Source organism: Oryctolagus cuniculus, chromosome 12, assembly GCF_964237555.1.
Source record: "Oryctolagus cuniculus chromosome 12, mOryCun1.1, whole genome shotgun sequence".
NCBI lineage: Eukaryota > Metazoa > Chordata > Mammalia > Lagomorpha > Leporidae > Oryctolagus > Oryctolagus cuniculus.
Genome location: NC_091443.1, coordinates 105,894,562 through 105,912,804, shown reverse-complemented (window position 1 = coordinate 105,912,804; position 18,243 = coordinate 105,894,562). Strand labels below are relative to the sequence as shown.

The window sequence follows — 18,243 nt, the reverse complement described above, 5'->3', positions numbered from 1 at the left end:
GACCCCGCCCCCTGTCTTTGCCCTGAGGGCAGGCGGCCTCATGCTGTGGCCACCCTCTGGACCTCAGTTCGCTCATCTATGAAATGGGCTTAGGGCTGCCTCTGTAGAGGATGTGACCGGCACCATGGCGCAGGAGACCCTAACCAGCCCCGTGTGCACAGACTCGTGCCCCCCAGGCCACAGCGGTGGTGGCTCCAGCACAGCTCAGACTTCCCTCCAGGAGGAGGGAAGGGTAGGGGGCCCAGGGTCTGCCAAGCACCAGGCATCCAGAGGGGCTACTATGAGGCTCAGCCCAGGCGGCCGGGCAGTTTCACGTGGGGAAACTGAGGCCCACAGGGGTGAAGTCCCTCCCAGCCTCCCCCAGTCTCATCTCGGGCTCCTGTGTGGCTGTGAGGACAACGGGCAGCTCCCGCCCAGTGCTAACTGCATCTACACCGACATCGACTCACTGGGTTCTGCCAGGGCAACACAGGCCCAGAGAAGCGCTGCGGTGGTCGGGCGTGGACCCACCCCAGGGGACCGGGCTCCTGGCCACTGCCGCCTGCCCGCCCCTCCAGCCGGCCACGGCCTGTCGTGGGCCCCTCCAGTCTCAGTGTCCCCTCTCTGCAATGGAGTCAGCTCCCAGAATGCTCTGGAAAGTGCCCCCAAGGACATCCGGGCACGGCCGTGACAGGGACGCTTCTAGGGCGCCGGGCCAGCCCCGCACTCACGTGGGCTGTGTGCACTGCCGCTCGGCGCTCTGGACCCCCACGCCGCAGCTCCGCGAGCAACCGGACCAGGCGCTCCAGCCGGACCAGCCTCCGTCCACAGCCTCCGGCCGGAAGCCCACAGGGACGCACTCCCCATTGAGACACCACTGCCGAGACAGACACAGACGGAGGCACCGCCCCCCCATACACACACTTTAGTAAGAACAAGGGGGAGGGGAGGTCTGGAAAGGCACGGCGGGGGGGGGGGTCGATCGGGGGTGCGCGAGAAGCCCCTGGCAGTCGCCCGTGACCCAGGCCCCGCAGGGGAGCCGAGGGAGGAGTCAGTGGCGCTCACGTGTTGACCCTGAGCTGGGGACTCGTGCACCCTGGCCCTGGCCCACCGTGTCCATTCTGCAGATGGGGACGTGGGCCAGACTGGGCTGGGGTCTGCTCCAAGCACAGGCAAGCCGGAAGCTAAGCAGGGGTGTGGCAGGAAGTCAGGCCTCTCACCCCCACCCCCCTCCCCGGGCCGGGCCCCTACCTTGCTCTCCCCACACCTGGTGCCATCCACGGCTGCGTCCAGCTTGGAGTGACAGGTGGTCCCCACAGAGCACCAGAGTGTGTGGCACACGTTCTGGGGGAGGAGGCAAGGGCCACACCCTCACCCCCTCCCCGGTGCTGCCCCCCACCCTCGTCCCCTCACTGTCCCCAAGAGTCCCCTCTCCCCCGCTGGGGCACGCCTCCTCCACGGGGCCGGCGTGTGGTGGGGTCTGAGCTTGTGTCCCAGCCCCTGCCTCTCCAAACCTTGTGGCGCCGGGGGTCCCTGGGCTGGGGTCCGAGGCTCCGAGCAGCCCACCTGCCCGCGGTTCCCCCAGCCCTAGTCCACTCTTTGGAAAGACTCCGTCCCAGGGTCTTGGTCACACACCCAGGGTGTGGGTCTGGTTATTTCCCTCCTATGAGCCCGGCTACAGGGGCCTGGCAGGTGGGAATTGGTCACCTGACCCCAGGCCTCTGCCACGGCCACCTGTCTCCCGGCATCCCCTGGAGGCCCAGGCTGGCAAGGGCCGCCCCTGGTCCCTCTGCACACTCACGTCCATGTCGTCGCAGAAGGCGGAGTAGGCCCCGTACTGGAGGCGACACTGGTGGCTCACATCGTAAAGGACGCCGGGCGGCACGGCCGGGAAGTCAATGATGTCCTTGGAGGGAGGGTCGTCCAGGCACAGCCCCCACCCGCGGCTGCAGAGAGGGACAAGGGGACGGGTTGAAGGGGCGTCCGTGCCTGGCAGGTGCATGGCCTGTGAAAGTCACCAGCAAGGCCTCGGGGTGGGGGGGCCAGGGTCGGTGTGGCAGGACCAGGTCCTGCCCGACCTGGTAGAGCCCATAGGAAAGCCGGGGCTCCTTGCTGGCCTCGGAGGCCGTCCTGCCTCACCCCCAACCCCACCGCCTGGCCACTCCTGCCACCCTCCGCCTCCCGCCCCAGTGGCCCACCTCTGCGAGCCACCACCTCTACCACACTCCTCCCTGCACTGTGGAGAAGGACCCCTTCCCCGCCCGCCATGGGCCTGTTCTGTACACCCGCAGCCCCTGGCCTCACCCAGGCTGGACAAGGGGGACGTGACCCAGAGGGCGCCTGGGAAACCGGCAGAAAGGGGAGGCCCTGAGTGCTGCCCTGGGCCCTCTCTCGGGGCTGGGCAGGGGACACCCGCCTCCCTGCCCCACTGCTAGGTGGCATCCGGGCCCGCGTCACTTCTCATCACCAAGGCCTGAAGAGATGGCAGCCACAGAGCGAGCAGGGGTGGGGGAATGGGGGGATCCTGGGCCCGGCTCTGGTGCAACCCTCAGGCGTGGCTCCCGCCTCTGGGCACCAGGGGCCTCCTGCTGCCCTTGCTGGAACCCAGCGCTCCCCAGCGCTCACTGTCACACTGAGCACCGCCCGGGGAACTCAGTGCAACAGCAGTGGCCAGGCAGAAGCGCGCCATGCAGACAGGGGCCGGGGCAAGGACAGGTGGACTGCAGCAGCAAGGACCCAGCCAGAAGCCACAGAGGGGCCGGCGCCGCGGCTCACTAGGCTAATCCTCCGCCTAGCGGCGCCGGCACACCGGGTTCTAGTCCTGGTTGGGGCGCCGGATTCTGTCCCGGTTGCCCCTCTTCCAGGCCAGCTCTCTGCTGTGGCCCGGGAGTGCAGTGGAGGATGGCCCAGGTGCTTGGGCCCTGCACCCCATGGGAGACCAGGAAAAGCACCTGGCTCCTGGCTCCTGCCATCGGATCAGCGCGGTGTGCCGGCCGCAGCGCGCCGGCCGCGGCGGCCATTGGAGGGTGAACCAACGGCAAAAGGAAGACCTTTCTCTCTGTCTCTCTCTCTCACTGTCCACTCTGCCTGTCAAAAAAAAAAAAAGAAGCCATAGAGGGAGGCAGGGTCCTTGGGGGAGGGGAGGCACAAGCCCACCAGCTGCCCAGTCTGGCAGGCCCACGGGAGCCAGAGCCTCCGGCAGGCAGGGGGCTGGGGGCGCAGAGGGGATGGAACCTGGGAGGGAGGGAGGGAGGAAGGGGACATCGCAAGCCCTGGGGACGCTGGGAAAGATGAAGGGGTCAGGGCGGGGTCAGTGTGGTCGCCCAGGTCCCCCAGCCCCTGCCAGGCCCCAGACTCCACCCAGAGCAGGGAACCACGACTGGGCGACCAGACTCCTGCGGTCAGCTGAGCTGCCCGTGCCGGCCGGACCCGGACCCCTGGGACGAGGGACACGGCCTTCATGGCCCAGGGAGGTCACGTGCCATGGCGTGTGCACCCTCACTTCCTGCTCTGTTCCTCCTCCCCTCACACACGAATGTCACCATCCTGGAGCCACAGGAGGGCCAGGCGCTGAAGCCAGCTGGGGCTGCCGGCACCACCGCGTCCATGCTCTGGGCTGCCTCAAATACTTCACCCCAAGTACAAGTGCCAACCACGCAGCTGCGGCCAGCTGGGGCTCCCTGGGTCTGCGCCCGGGACAGCGCGTGGCGGGGATGGTGGGGCTGGCCTGGCCCAGCCCGGGTTCCCTCCAGCGTGCTCCGAACCCACAGCCAGCCAGGGTCCAGGGCTCCCAGGCCACGTCCCAGCTCTCCCACTTCCCGGCTGGAGCCACAACCACCCACCAGGCCCAGCCCGTGTAAGCACGGGAGGGTGCACATTGTAGTGTACATGTGAGAACACGTGCATGTGTGTGTGAATGTGACAGCATTGCATACGGGTGTGAGTGTGGATGAGCCTGTGTGTGTGTGAATGTGGGCACGTGACTGCATGTGTGGATGAGTGTGGATGAGTGTGCGAATGTGTGTAAGTGGGTACGTGGGAGCAGGCACGCATGAGCGCATGTGTGAGCATGAGTGTGACAGCGTGTGTATGTGAATGTGTGAGCATGCATGTGTAAATGTGTGTGCATACATGTGTGAGCATGTGTGAATGGAGTGTACATGTGAGTGTGTGAGCATGAGTGTGTATGAGTGTGTAAAAGTGTGAGTGCGTGTGGGCATGTGAGGGAGCACACGTGTGTGTGAGAAGCTAGCACAATCAGGGCCACATTTGGGCCCAGGCACCGTCTGGGGAGCACCTGGCTCTGGATGCTGTGTGGCCTCGGGTCACCGCTCACCCTCTCTGGGCCCCCACATCCTTATCTGCAAGAGGCCACACCCCAGTACAGAGGTATAAATAGCAGTGTCCACTCGGGAAACGTCAGGGGCGCCCACAGCCTGCCCTTCCTTCCTCGCCCCCCCCCCCCGCCGGGCTCCTCACTCGGGCCCCACAGCGCCAGCCCTCCCCCCTCCCCTCCTTCCTCTTGGGCCTCCCTGTGCTAATAATAGCAGGCCAAGCAGCCTCCCTCTCACCTCGCACTGCAAACAGCTGCCCACCATCTGCAGGGAGACCTTGCGCCCCCTGGCCTCAGCGCCACGAGCTCTGGTCAAGGACGCTGGGCCATGGGGGAGAGGACTCCACAGGGGCAGGCTGAGAGCTGGGCTTTGAGAGCACGGCTGGGAAGGCTCCCCCCACCCCGCCCCCGGCCCCGGCCCCGTGGTGCCGCAGAGGCTGACAGATGCCGGCGGGAGGGCCTCCTCCCAGGGCCCCAGGAAGCACTTCTCAGCCCAGCGGGAGGCTCTTAGAGGAGCCCAGCTCACCCCTAGTGGACCAGACACTTCCTTCCCGGCCCCCTTGGCCCCGCCCACTCGCCCGGCATCCTCTTCCTAACTGGCCTCCACATCCCACCAACCCCAAGGGGGTCTGCTGCCGTGCCAGCCACCCTGAGCTGTCAAGGGCTGGGACAGTCTCACCCCGGCCATTTGCAGGGGCATCAGAACAGCGGGGGAGGGGCCCCAAAGCCCGCGGGGGAGGGGCCCCAAAGCCCGTGGGGGAGGGGCCCCCAAGCCCCCGACACATGTGGCACCTTGTGTGCGGCCCTCGCTGTCCCTGCCCTGTTTGGGTGGAACCTCCTGTGCAAGGGGACAGGCTCATGCCACCCTGCCCCCCTGCCCCCCTGCACGCCCCCTCTCCCCCTTCCCTCCCCAGGCTGCAGAGGCGAACATGCGAGCCGGCCTTGGAGAGCCCCGGGTCATCGCCCCCGAGCGCCCCACCACTGGCAGGCCTCCTATCTCCGTCTTTGTGCCTCCACTCAGCTCTGCCTGGTGCCAGGGCCCTAGGAGGCCCCGGCTCCCGCAGGCTCCCGCCCTCTCCTCCCACCCGCACCCCAGGCCCTGCGCCAAGCCCCTCACGCATTCCAGCCGCTGAATGCACACAGAGACCCGTCTGTCTGTCTGTCTGTCCCGGAGCCAGGGGCTGGGCGGCACCGGGTGGGCGCAGCCGGGAACAGGCCCTGGGGTGCTGTGGGGGCGGCCACAGATCTGCCAACCATTCCCTCATCTTCTGCCCCTCCCGGGGGAGGGGACACGCCTTCCTCCCTACCCGCAGGCCACTCCCTGGTTCAAGTCCACACGACTGATCCCTTGGCAAGAGTGGAAATAATAAGAATAATTAGTGATTAGTAATAGTGCATGTCCAAGGCTTACCCGTGGTGGGCGCTGTGCTAAACACTCACTCCATCCTCACAGCAAACCCGCGAGACGGTCGGCCCCACTGTCTGCCCCTTGCCCCAGGCTCCAGGGACGAGGGGCCTTGTCCGCCAACATGGGGAGAGGCCTGGGCCTGGGCCAGGTCCCTCACCACCAAAGTAAACGCTCCTCCGCTCCCACCCCCACTCCCCAGCACACAGCCCCAGGCACTTGGGCCCATCCCTGGTCAAGGCCCACGGAGAACAGGTGAGCAGACTTCCAGAAAACACGCGGCTCCCGGAGCAGGTGGATTGCGTCTGCTTCCTTCTGGGGCCCCACTGCGGTGACGGCCGGATGGAAACAAGGAGTGGGCGACGGGAAGGGAACGGTGACGAGGACCCCGAGCCCTGTCAGTGTCTGCAGGTGGGGGGAGGCACACGGCCCAGCACTGCAAGCAGAGAGCCCCCCACTCCCTGAAGAAGAGCCCTGGGCAGGCCCAGGGACTGGGGTCCCGGGATGGCCAGGGGTAGAACAAGCGCCTGGCTGAAAACCTGCAAGACCCCATCAGACCCCAGGTCCCCTCCCCAGCGCTGTGTGGCCCAGCAGTGGGCCAGGGGGCTGCGCCCCCCAGAGGAAAGGGGTGGAGACGCCCATCAAGCCCCTTCCTCACCGCAGCCACACCCACACTCTGGCAGGAGGAGGCCTGGGGGCTCCTGCGGGGGGATACAGAATCCCGCAGCCAAGAGACCTCACATCTGTTTGAGGGTCTCCCAGGGAAAGAGGGGTCCCAGCCTCTCAGAAAGCACCGGGCAGACCTGTGGTGTGGCTCCCAGCACACCCACATTCCATATCCGAGAGCCCGGGGTTCGAGTCCCGATTCTGCTGCCGATTCCAGCTCTCTGCTAATGCACACCCTGGAAGCTCAAGTCCTTCATGCCCTGCCACCCACATGGAAGACCCGGATGGGGTCCCAGCTCCCGGCTTTGGTCTGGCCCAGTCCCAGCCATCCGAGGAGTGAAGCAGATGGGAGTTCTCTCTTCCCTCTTTCTCTGTGTCCCTCTCTGCTCTTCAGATAAGTAAAAATAGATTTTTTTAAATAAGGAGATTAAAAAAATAAAATGTTGAAGAATAAGGATATAAGAGAACGAATTGGATAAGAAGGGTTCCGAAAAGAGACGAGAACATTACCAAGTAAACAATACAACGACGTTTCCAAGAACTGGAGGACATGAGTTTCCAGATAAAAAAGGCCCCAACGAGCGTCCCCAAAATAAAAATAGACCAAGGCACATAGCTGTGAAATTTAAAATCACCAAAAAAAGAGAGGCAAAGAATCCTGAAAGCTCTCGGATTTTTTAAAAGGTCACACTCAGAGGCTTGGAGATCAGAGTTGCACAGGACTTTGCCAACCACAGTGTTGGAAACTAGACAGTGATGGACAAATGCCCTTGACCTTCCAAGGGAAGGGACTTCTAACCCAAAAGTTATGACCAAATCAAGCTGTCAATCAGAGGTGATGAAAACAAAGCCACTTTCAGGGCCGGCGTCGTGGCGCAGCGGTTAAGCCGCCACCTGCGAGGCCAGCATCCCACACGGGAACGCAGGCAGGAAAGCAGCAGAAGGTGGCCAAGTGTTGGGAGACTTGGGAGGAGCTCTGGCCTCCTGGTTTTGGCCTGGCCCAGCCCTGGCCAATGTGCCCATTTGGGGATTGAACCACTGATGGAAGATCGCTCCCTCTCTCTGTCACTCTGCCTTTCAAAAAAATAAATAACTGTTAAAAAAAAAAAAAAGGAAATGGAAAGACAAGCTTTAGTGAAAAAAAAAAAAAACCTGAAATCCATGCATAGTTCTTCATAATATGCATTTTCCACCAGCATTTTTAAAATGTTTATTCACGCATTTTTGTGCACAAAACCAAGTTTCTCGATGTGGAAATTCCCCCTGTGGTGTCAATATTCAAAAAAAAGCTGCCGAAAGTGGAGCAGGTGGAAGCCCAGATCTACAGGCGGGGGATGCGTGACCTGTGTGAGCTATGGAAGGGGAACTGTCAGTTTTAACAATGTTGCACGTGAGTCAAATGCTCTTAACTTTGCATTTGGCCCTGGCACTGCTCAGAAGAAAGGTGAGTGGGAGCATTTGTGCCAATGGGGTAAACGTCAGGTTTTTTCTCGGGGTGGGCATTGAGCCTAGCGGTGAAGACGCCTGCATCTGACCCTGGCGGGCCTGGGTTCGAGGCCTGCCTCTGGCTCATGGCTGCAGCTTCCTGCCAATGCACACCCCGCTGGGAGGCAGCGGGGATGCCTCAAGTCCTTGGGTTCCTGCCAGCCACATGGGAGACCCGGATGGAGTTCCAGGTCCTGGCCTCTACCCTGTCCAGCCCCAGCTGTTGTGGGTGTTTGGGGAGTGAACCGGTGAATGGGAGCTCTCTCTCTCTCTCACTCTCTCTGTCTCTCTGCTTCTCAAATAAATAAATAAAAAATTTTGACAGGCAGAGTTAGAGACAGAGAGAAAGGCCTTCCTTCTGTTGGTTCACCCTCCAAATGGCCACCATGGCCGGCGTGCTGCGCCGATCCGAAGCCAGGAGCCAGGTGCTTCCTCCTGGTCTCCCATGGGATGCAGGACCCAAGCACTTGGGCCACCCTCCACTGCCTTCCTGGCCACAGCAGAGAGCTGGCCTGGAAGAGGAGCAACCGGGACAGAATCCGGCACCCCAACCAGGACTAGAACCCGGTGTGCCGGTGCGACAGGCAGAGGATTAGCCTAGTGAGCCGCAGCGCCGGCCATAAATAAAATTTTTAAAAAATGTTTCTCTTACTTACAACATAAAACACCGAGTAGGAGAACAACCATTACAGATTCAGAGAACGCGAAAGAAAGGAACAAGGCTGTGTTTCAGGTCCCCTAACGGCACCTGTTTCTTTGCTTGCCACTGGCCCTTCTGGCTGGCCCTGCACCTGTCCAGCCACGGCCCTGAGAGCCTCATCCAACATCTCCACTCCCTGAAAACCAACTGGCTCCCTCGGGCTGCAGGCCTTGGCTCAGGTCCATAGGGCTCTCCTCCCGGGGCACCTGGAAGCCGGGCTCAGCGCGGGTGTGCCTGCCCAGCGCCAGCCCCCAACCCCACGCAGGCGGCAGGCGCTCCCCCTGCATCCCGCCCGCCCGCCCGGCCTGGCCCCGCCCCCGCCCCGCCCACAGGGGGGCGGGACTTACTCGAGGAACCTGGTGATGTACTCGCGGCTGCAGCGGGACCAGGTGAGGGGCGCCGCGTCGTACAGGAGCTGTGGAGACATGATGAAAGGCCGTTTCCCAACGGGCTCACAGTCATTGCCGCTTCCGTCATGCTGAATGCCAAAACTGTGTGAGAGCACAGGCCCCAGGGGCGGGTGAGCTGGGGGCGGGGCCGCAAGCCGCCCCTCCCCCCGCCGGGGACCTGCCTGCCTGCAAGGTGCACACTGCTCGCGCCCGGGGCGGCCACCAAGAGGCCATGCGACCCTGAGACAAGCACGCGCTCTCTCTGCGCCTCAGTTTCCCTACGGTGCAATGTAGGATGGTGGGTTGGGTCCCCGGTGGGCACCTGCCCAAGGCTGAAGAGAGGGCCAAGGGACCCTGGTGTTGGAGCAGGCCAACACAGCCAGCCAGGGGGCATGCACAGGGCCCATCAGGGTCCCAGCATCCCCTGCAGCCAAGAGTGGCCTGCAGAGGTCCTCCCACGCCTGGGGCCTCACCCCAAGGCTGTGCACTTGAGTTCAGGGCTCTGAGTGGCTGTGTCACACAAAGGTCCCACAAGAAAAATGAGCACCTACTATGTGCTGAGCACTCTCAGAAGTGCTGGCTCGCTCCCTCTCAGTCCTCATTATTCAGCCCCCTGCCCAGGGAGGCTCAGAGAAGCTACAGAGCAAGCCAGGGTAAAAGCCAGGGAATGGCAGCTTTCCACAATGAGTGGAAGAGCCCAGCGCCTCTGGCCGACAGAACTCTCTGGAAGCCTGCCCTCATCGGGACAGTGTGAGATGCTGCCAGCATGGATGCTGCCAGTGTGGGAACAGGTGGCCGAGGGCGTGGGCCAGGCTTGGACACAGGTGTCAGCTGGGGGAGCCCTGGCCAGCACGGAACCCGAGGCCCAGAGACAGCAGCGCGCCTGCCGAGGGTCACAGAGCAAGCAGAAAGGGAGCAACTACGAAGGGCGGCGGCGGGGACAGCCCGAGCCCGACAACGACTTCCCAGCCGTCCCCTCCAGGCCGAGCTCCTGGGACCCAAGCAGGAGCCTCACCTGGTCTAACAGGGAAGCACCCAGGAGCGTGGGGGCGGGGGCGGGGGCGGGGACAGCGCAGAGGCGGGGACAGCGCGGGGGCGGGGACAGCGCGGGGGCGGGGAAAGCTAGCAGGCGGAGACAGCTGGGGGTCGGGATCAGTGCGGAGGCAGGGACAGAGCGGGGGCGGGGAAAGCTGGGGGCGGGATCAGTGCAGAGGCGGGGACAGCGCAGAGGCGGGGACAGCACAGGGGCGGGGACAGCTGGGGGGCGGGGACAGCGCGGGGCGGGGACAGAGCGGAGGAGGGGACAGCTGGGGGGCGGGATCAGTGCGGAGGCAGGGACAGAGCGGAGGAGGGGAAAGCTGGGGGGCGGGATCAGTGCAGAGGCAGGGACAGCGCGGGGGCGTGGACAGGGAGGAGGCGGGGACAGCGCGGGGGCGGGGACAGCAGGGGGTGGGCAGCGCGGAGGTGAGGGCAGCTCGCAGGGCTGCCTGTGGCCGGGACTGCGCTGGGGGGTAGCGTGTGGCCAGTCCGAGTCAGCGGGAGCTCCCTCCGCAGGCAGCCCCCCGTGCCCAGGGTTTTGGGGCCCTTGCGCCCAGGGCGGGAGGAGGAGGCTGGGCCCGCTGGGGCGGCGAGGGCGGCCGTGGTACCTGTGCCCGAGCTCATGCGCCACGGTGAAGGCCAGCGGCAGGCCCGTGTCCTCGTTCACGTTGCAGCTGCGGTGCGGCTGGCACATCCCCGCCACGTGGGCCAGGCCCAGGGTCTCGCAGGGCCGGTTCATGGCCGCACAGAGGTCCTTCCTGCAGGGGCAGAGAGAGGCGGCCTTAGGTGGACCCGGCCTGCCCGGCGCCAAGGAGGCTGGGGTGGGTGGTCCCTGCTCGCGGACGGACGCCCCTCCCACGGATCCACAGCGGCCCAGCGCAGGACCCCGACTCATGCTCAGACAGCTGGGCCGCGGAGTGCACCTGCGCTCACAATAGGTTTGGTACCACCTCAGCCAGGCTGCAGCCGGAGCCTAGCAGAGCAAAAATGACTCCACCAGGCGTGAGGATTCCCGTCAAGACGCCCAGAGCGGAGCGCCTGGATCCCATGCCCAGCTCCTGCTCCGGACTCCAGCTTCCTGCTAATGGACACCCCGGCAGGCAGCGGCAATGGCTCAAGTGACTGGGTTCCGACCACCGGCCTGGGAGACCTGGATTGCATTCCTGGCTCCCCCAAGCCATCGTGGTCATTTGGAAGAGTGATCCAGCAGACGAGAGCTCTGCCGGACTGCCTCTCTTACCCAAATACATAAAATCATCAAATAATAAATCTGCCTCTGAGGGGAGGGGCAGAGGGAGCAAGGTGGCTGTGATCACCAGCGGACTTTCAGAAGTTCACGCAAAAGTGGAATTAAAATGTAGTTATTTTGGTGCAAAATAATCCTGCAACGTTCGTGTTATTTTCTCACAGGCATTTCTGCACACTTATAGAGATCCCCTCGGACACATCGGGGGCACAAAGCCTTCAGCCCACGGGCGCAGAGCCACGCAGGGAATGGCTCAAGTCCTCGGGCCCCTGCCACCCACGTGGGACACCCGGATGAAGCTCCTGGCTCCCAGCTTCAGCCTGGCCCAGCCCTGGCTGTGGTGGCCATCTGGGGCGTGAACCAGCCCATGGAAGTGTGCGCTCATTCTCTCTCTCTCTCTCTCTCTTTTTCAAATAAACAAAACAAACCACATCTTTAAAGCAAACCAGCGGGCTCCACAGCGGGCGGTACCTGGTGAGCAGGATGGCGGCGTCGTGGTGCAGGGGGTGTGTGTCCCCCTTCATGTTGATGCTTTTCTGCCACTTGCAGAAGCTCCGCAGGGTGTGGTCTGCGTGGTGCGTGATCTTCAGGTCGTCCTGGGGGTGGAGACAGTGTCTGCTCGAGGCGGAGAGGGCCGGCCCCCGTGCAGCAGGAGGAAGGCGGGGGCAGCCTCCAGCCTGCGGGCCCCCTGCAGGCTCCTCCTGGGGGGCGAGGCTGAGACCTGGGAGGGGTCAGGCCTCTGCCTTGCCCCTGCACACAGCAGCTTAGGACAGGGCAGGGCGGGGGCAGGAGGGGCTTCATCTCCTCTCGCCTCCTTGTCCCCTCTCACCTTCTCGTAACCCCTCGCCTCCCTGTCCACCCTCGCCTCCTCGTCCCCTCACCTCTTCGTCCTCCCTCACCTCCTCGTCCCCCCTCACCTCCTCGTCCCCCCTCACCTCCTCGTCCCTTCTCACCTCCTGGTCCCCTCTCACCTCCTGGTCTCCCCTCATCTCCTCCTCTCGCCTCCTCATCCCCCCCTCACCTCCTCGTCCCCCCTCACCTCCTCGTCCCCCCTCACCTCCTCGTTCCTTCTCACCTCCTGGTCCCCTCTCACCTCCTGGTCTCCCCTCATCTCCTCCTCTCGCCTCCTCATCCCCCCCTCACCTCCTCGTCCCCCCTCACCTCCTCATCCCCCCTCACCTCCTGGTCCCCTCTCGCCTCCTGGTCCCCTCTCACCTCCTGGTCCCCCCTCACCTCCTCATCCCCCCTCACCTCCTCATCCCTTCTCACCTCCTGGTCCCCTCTCACCTCCTGGTCTCCCCTCATCTCCTCCTCTCGCCTCCTCATCCCCCCCTCACCTCCTCATCCCCCCCTCACCTCCTCGTCCCCCCTCACCTCCTGGTCCCCTCTCGCCTCCTGGTCCCCTCTCACCTCCTGGTCCCCCCTCACCTCCTCGTCCCCCCTCACCTCCTCGTCCCTTCTCACCTCCTGGTCCCCTCTCACCTCCTGGTCTCCCCTCATCTCCTCCTCTCGCCTCCTCATCCCCCCCTCACCTCCTCGTCCCCCCTCACCTCCTCGTCCCCCCTCACCTCCTGGTCCCCTCTCACCTCCTCGTCCCCTCTCGCCTCCTCGTCCCCTCTCGCCTCCTCGTCCCCCGTCACCTCCTGGTCCCCTCTCACCTCCTGGTCCCCTCTCGCCTCCTGGTCCCCCCTCACCTCCTGGTCCCCTCTCGCCTCCTGGTCCCCTCTCGCCTCCTGGTCCCCTCTCACCTCCTCGTCCCCTCTCACCTCCTGGTCCCCCCTCACCTCCTGGTCCCCTCTCGCCTCCTCGTCCCCCCTCGCCTCCTCGTCCCCTCTCACCTCCTCGTCTTCCAGCAGCACCAGGCGCACGATGGTGATGTGGATGGGGTTCCCGATGCTGGGGTCATGAAACAGGCCGGCCACCTGCCCGAGCAACCAGCACCGAGACCGTGGGCATCCAGCGCCCACCTCCTCCCCTACCCCAGGGGTGGGGGGGTCATGCACATGCCCGCGCTCACACTTGTGCACACGTGACTGTGGTGCACACACACCACGGTGTCAGTGCCCCCTCCCCACATGCACGCGTGCATGCACACACACGGCCCCAACTCCGACGGCAGACCCCAGGCAGGCCGGACAACAGGGCCTGCCCAGGCACCTGTCCGGAGCCAACAGCAGCTGCAACCTCCAAACGCTGGCTTTTTGGCCCATCTCAGCGGCCTCGCTGGGAGGGCCCTGCAGCCCCCTCCTGCCCCAGGGATGCAAGGGCCAGCCTTCCGACGAGGCAGGAGTCCAGGGAGAGCGTGCCTCCTTAGAATAAGAAGAGGTCAGGGGGGCGGCGCTGTGGTGCAGCAGATTAAAGCCCTGGCCTGAAGCGCTGGCATCCCACATGGCCACCGGTTCTAGTCCCGGCTGCTCCTTTTCTTTTCTTTCTTTTTTTTTTTTTTTTTTTTTTTGACAGGCAGAGTGGACAGTGAGAGAGAGCGACAGAGAGAAAGGTCTTCCTTTGCCGTTGGTTCACCCTCCAATGGCCGCCGCAGCCGGCGCACCGCGCTGATCCTACGGCAGGAGCCAGGAGCCAGGTGCTTTTCCTGGTCTCCCATGGGGTGCAGGGCCCAAGCACCTGGGCCATCCTCCCCTGCACTCCCTGGCCACAGCAGAGAGCTGGCCTGGAAGAGGGGCAACTGGGACAGAATCCGGCGCCCCGACCGGGACTAGAACCCGGTGTGCCGGCGCCGCAAGGCGGAGGATTAGCCTAGTGAGCCACGGCGCCGGCCCCGGCTGCTCCTTTTCTGATCCAGCTCTCTGCTGTGGCCTGGGAGAGCAGTAGAAGATGGCCCAGGTGCTTGGGGCCCTGCACCCACATGGGAGACCTGAAAGAAACTCCTGGCTCCTGGATAGGCCCAGTGCCAGTTGTGGCCATTTGGGGAGTGAACCAGTGGATGGAGGACCTCTCTCTCTCTCTCTCTCTCTCCCCCTTTGTCTGTAACTCCGCCTTCAAATACATAAATAAAATCCTTAAAAAAGAAGTCTTTCACTTTTCTTAACCTCATACATCCAAACTTAGTCAACAGTAGCCCTTTTTCTTACAAAATGTTTTAGATTTACTTTAGTATTTGAAAGGCAGAGTTACAGAGGGGGAGAGACAGAGAGAGAGAGATGTCTTCCATCCACTAGTTCACTCCCCAAATGGCTGCAATGGCTGAGGCTGGGCCAAGCCAAAGTCAGGAGCCTGGAACTCCATCCGGGTCTCCCACATGGGTGCAGGGGCCCAAGCCCTTGGGCCATCTTCCACTGTTCTCCCAGGTGCATTAGCAGGGAGCTGGATTGGAAGTGGAGCAGCGGGGACTTGAATCTGTGGCCACATGGGATGCCAGTGTCACTGGTAGCAGTTTAACCGCTACGCTACAGCACCGCCCCCACACAGAACCCATATTAGCCTCCTCTGGACCGGTATCTTAGAAGATTCTTGGGTAGTCTACAAGGGCACAGAGTGTCCCGGGTACAGAGTCGTGTTCTGCATCTGTCACCTGGCTTTAGGTGCAGAACCGGCACTCCACAAACACCTGCTCCATGGGGTGGGGGGCAGGTTCCCGCCAGCTCTGCCCTCTGACCGTGTCCTGCTGGCCACCACAGCTACCCAGCTGCCCCTCCCCGGGGACAGGCTGAAGGCACAGAGAGAGGGCCGCTGCAGTCCCAGCTCTGCCGCTTAGCCGTGTGACCCTGAGTCGGCCCCTCGCCTCTCGAAGCCTTGGCCCTCTCAGCGACAGAAGGGGGTGGGGACAGGTGTTTGGAGCAGAGGCTAAGATGCTACACTCGGGACGCTCACTTCCCACATCTGAGTGCCGGGGCTGACGTTCCAGCTCCGATCCTGATCCCAGCTCCCTGCTAACGCATACCCTGGGAGGCAGCACTGGGAGCTTGGGGACTGGGGTCCCCGAAACTCACACGAGGGGGGGCTTCCAGCACCCAGCTTTGGCCTGGCCCAGCCCCAGCTGTTGCAGGCATTTGGGGAGTGACCCAGCCGACAGGAGATTTCAGCCTGTTTCTATCTCTCTGCCTCCCAAATAAATAAAAACAACAGGGGGAGAGGGAGGGAGGAGAGGAGGGGAGGGAAAAGGAGAGGGAGAGGGAGGAGTTGGAGGAGGAGGAGGAGGAGCTGCTGGAGCCCAGCAGAGGTAAAAACAAAAACAAACAAAAAAACTACACTGCTTGGAGTTCAAAACCACGGCCCCCGGGGCGGGTGTCTGGCCCAGCAGTTAAGACGTGGTTAGGACCCTGATGGCCCGCATCCCGGTACCTCGGTCTCATGCTTGCCTCCAGCTCCTGACCCCAGCTCCCTGCTAACGCACACCCTGGGAGGCAGCTGTGACGGCTCACGTCCTTGGGTTCCTGCCACTCACGTGGGAGACCCAGACTGGATTTCCAGCTCCCGTCATTGTGGGCATTTGGGGAATTAACCAGTGATGGGGCGATCTCTCTCTCTCTTTCTCTCTCTCCCCCCTCTCTCCCCCCTCTCTCTCCCTTCTCTCTGCCCTTCAAATAAATGGGATACATGAAAATAAATAGGCGGGGGTGGCACACGGGCAGGTGGCAGCATTCACAAGGCCCCTGCCCTAAGCCACCGGGGCATTAGGATCCAGTGCAGCCCTCCTCAGAGGCTGGCTCTCGGGCTCCTGTGAGCTCCCCAGCGTGTGCAGGCCTGGCAGGCCCACAGGTGTCCCCACCGAGCCCTGGCTGTCAGGCAGGAAAAGCCCGGGCTCATCAGGCAGGTGCTCGCAGAGTGAATGCCTGGACAAGGCCAGGCCTTTGCCCAATGCCTGCCACCCAGGGGAGCCGTGCGGGCGCCTGCAGGGCTGCCCAAGACGCTCAGAAGAGATGGCGCAAGACGAGCCCAGTTAACCTTGGGCAGCTCCTGCCAAGCTCCTGGCCTTGCACCTGCACGGCCGGGCCTGCAGCAGGGAGGGGTGGCCTGGCTCTGTGGTCAGCACTTGGGACTTGCCTGTCCCGATCAGCCACAGTGGCCTCCGAGGGAGGCTCAGGACACCTGGGCTCCCACTCGGCCAGGCCCTGCCTCCTTGTGTGACCTGGGCAAGCCACTCCCCCTCTCACCTGTCACCTGGAATGGTTTGCCAGCCCTGCAAGGTGCGCCCATCAGCCCAACCCACGTGAGCAAGTGGGGCTCAGACCAAATGACTCGCCCCGTGTCACCCGCTAGGGTGCACCGAGCAGAGCCCGAGAGCGCCAAGGCGTGCTGACGTCCTGGTGGGGGCACAGGTGCCGACACAGACGAGGCAGCCCTCGGAGGGTCTCCCCAGACAGACACAGGGTCACGGCTGCCTTCCGGCCCCCTCCCGCTCCCAAACACCAGTTGAGCCAGTGAGGCAGTGTCCCCACAGCAGCCCCCTGCCCAGGCTGCCCCGCCCTCCACCCCTCCCGGACTCCGGAGCTTGGAGACCCTGCCGGGATGGGGTCTGGCCCTGGGCCCGCGCCCCCCGCCACACCTCACCATGTTCATGATGGTCAGTACGTAGCGCTCCACGTGTGGCTGCCCATGGTACTCCACCATCTTGGCGTCGGCCACCACCAGAGTCTCCACCCACTTCTCTTTGCTGACCGAGCGCTGGTACAGCCGCCTCGGCCGCTGCCGCCGCCACTGCTGCCGCAGCTCCCAGCGCTCCCGCCGAGGCTCCAGCTCCGGGGACACTGCGGGCCCCGCGTCGGGGATGGGGTTAGCCACAGGCAGACTGGCCCAGGGCACCCAGCTCCAGGACCCTCTTCAGTGGGCTCTTAGGGCAGAGGGAACAGCCCTAGGACCCCAGACAAGAGACCCAGATTCCCTTCCTGGCTCTGCCCCAGAGCTGGGCTGTGTGACCATGGCCTGGTCACTCGCCTTCTCTGATCCTGGGACACTCTGATCAGGAACAGGCAGAAAGAGCAGCCTGGGCAGGCCGGCAAGACCCAGCATGGCGACTCCAGGGGGCTCCTCCGCCCCTGGGCTCCACTGCCCCCAGATCAGAAGAGGAAGCACATGTACACAGCTGGGGAAACGGAGGCCTGGAGGTCCGCTTCTGTGGATCGGGTGCCCCAGCTGGGGGGCAGCAGGGCAGCCCACCATGGGCAGCCCGCACATGGACCGGCTGCGGCCGCTCTGCACAGGGGGCACCGGGCAAGGCGCCCTTGGTCCACAGCCGCTGCTCAGTTATTCTGGGAGGTGAGGGAGGTGCGAGCGGGGGGGTGAGCCAAAGGGACGAGCAGGGCAGGCTTCCCAAGCAGAGGCCGCAGGCTGCAGGGCACCCCGGGGCAGGGGCTGTGGGCATGCGTCTGTGTGTGTCCCTCAGGGCCAGGAGAAGCTGGGTATGGACAGCAGAGACCCTTCTAGAAGTCTCTTCCTAGTCCCAGTCGCATCCCCGACCCCGGAGCTGACAGCAGAGGAACCTACCTTGCACCCCACAGGTGCCTGGGGTCCTGGAGTCCCCGGGCGCGGCCCGCTTCTTGGGGGCTTGGCGCTTGTACACCACGTGGGGCTGGGCACGGCCGGGCCGGGCGGGAGCCCCCTGCAGCGGCTCGATGAAGTAGTCCTCCTGGGAGAGCTGGAACACACCTTGCTGTGGGGGGGGGGGCGCCAGGTCACACACATGTGCTGCTCCTCCCACCCCCCCAGCAGCCCCCCGCCAGGGCCCTCGCTCACTCACTCTGCACCCGCCCGCCGCCCAGAGGCTTCAAAGGGAGCCCAGAGGCCACACCCCCTGGATGCTGCTCCACCCTCCCACCCCCAAGAGATCAAGCAAATGGATCTCCGCCCCCATCTGTCGGGCTGGCAGCTGCCCTGAGTAGGGCCGTCCACGTCAGGCCCCCAGGATAGACCCATCCTCTCTGTACACTGCCACCAGCTAAGTGACCAGCGGCCCGTGGGCAAGTCCCCTCTGGGCCCTTACCTGTCAGAGGGAACACTCCCCTTAGCTGCAGCTGCCGCATGGGCTCAGCGAGGGAGCCATATGTC

At 63.9% G+C, this 18,243-nt stretch overlaps 1 protein-coding gene across 2 annotated transcripts in view; it reads right to left on the bottom strand.

The window, feature by feature from the left end:
* The window catches only part of ADAMTS7 (ADAM metallopeptidase with thrombospondin type 1 motif 7), a 39,408-nt gene that overhangs the window by 11,537 nt on the left and 9,628 nt on the right, over positions 1-18,243 (bottom strand). The window contains exons 3-11 of one of the 2 annotated variants that reach the window (XM_002721600.5): positions 17,683-17,848; positions 16,750-16,946; positions 13,080-13,163; positions 11,713-11,837; positions 10,604-10,753; positions 8,916-9,059; positions 1,781-1,925; positions 1,231-1,323; positions 711-856 (exon numbers count right to left, since the gene is read on the bottom strand). In XM_002721600.5, the coding sequence (XP_002721646.3) occupies positions 711-856; positions 1,231-1,323; positions 1,781-1,925; positions 8,916-9,059; positions 10,604-10,753; positions 11,713-11,837; positions 13,080-13,163; positions 16,750-16,946; positions 17,683-17,848 (1,250 nt within the window). The remainder of the gene's footprint in view (positions 1-710; positions 857-1,230; positions 1,324-1,780; positions 1,926-8,915; positions 9,060-10,603; positions 10,754-11,712; positions 11,838-13,079; positions 13,164-16,749; positions 16,947-17,682; positions 17,849-18,243) is intronic. The other variant, XM_051834567.2, reaches the window with a different exon arrangement.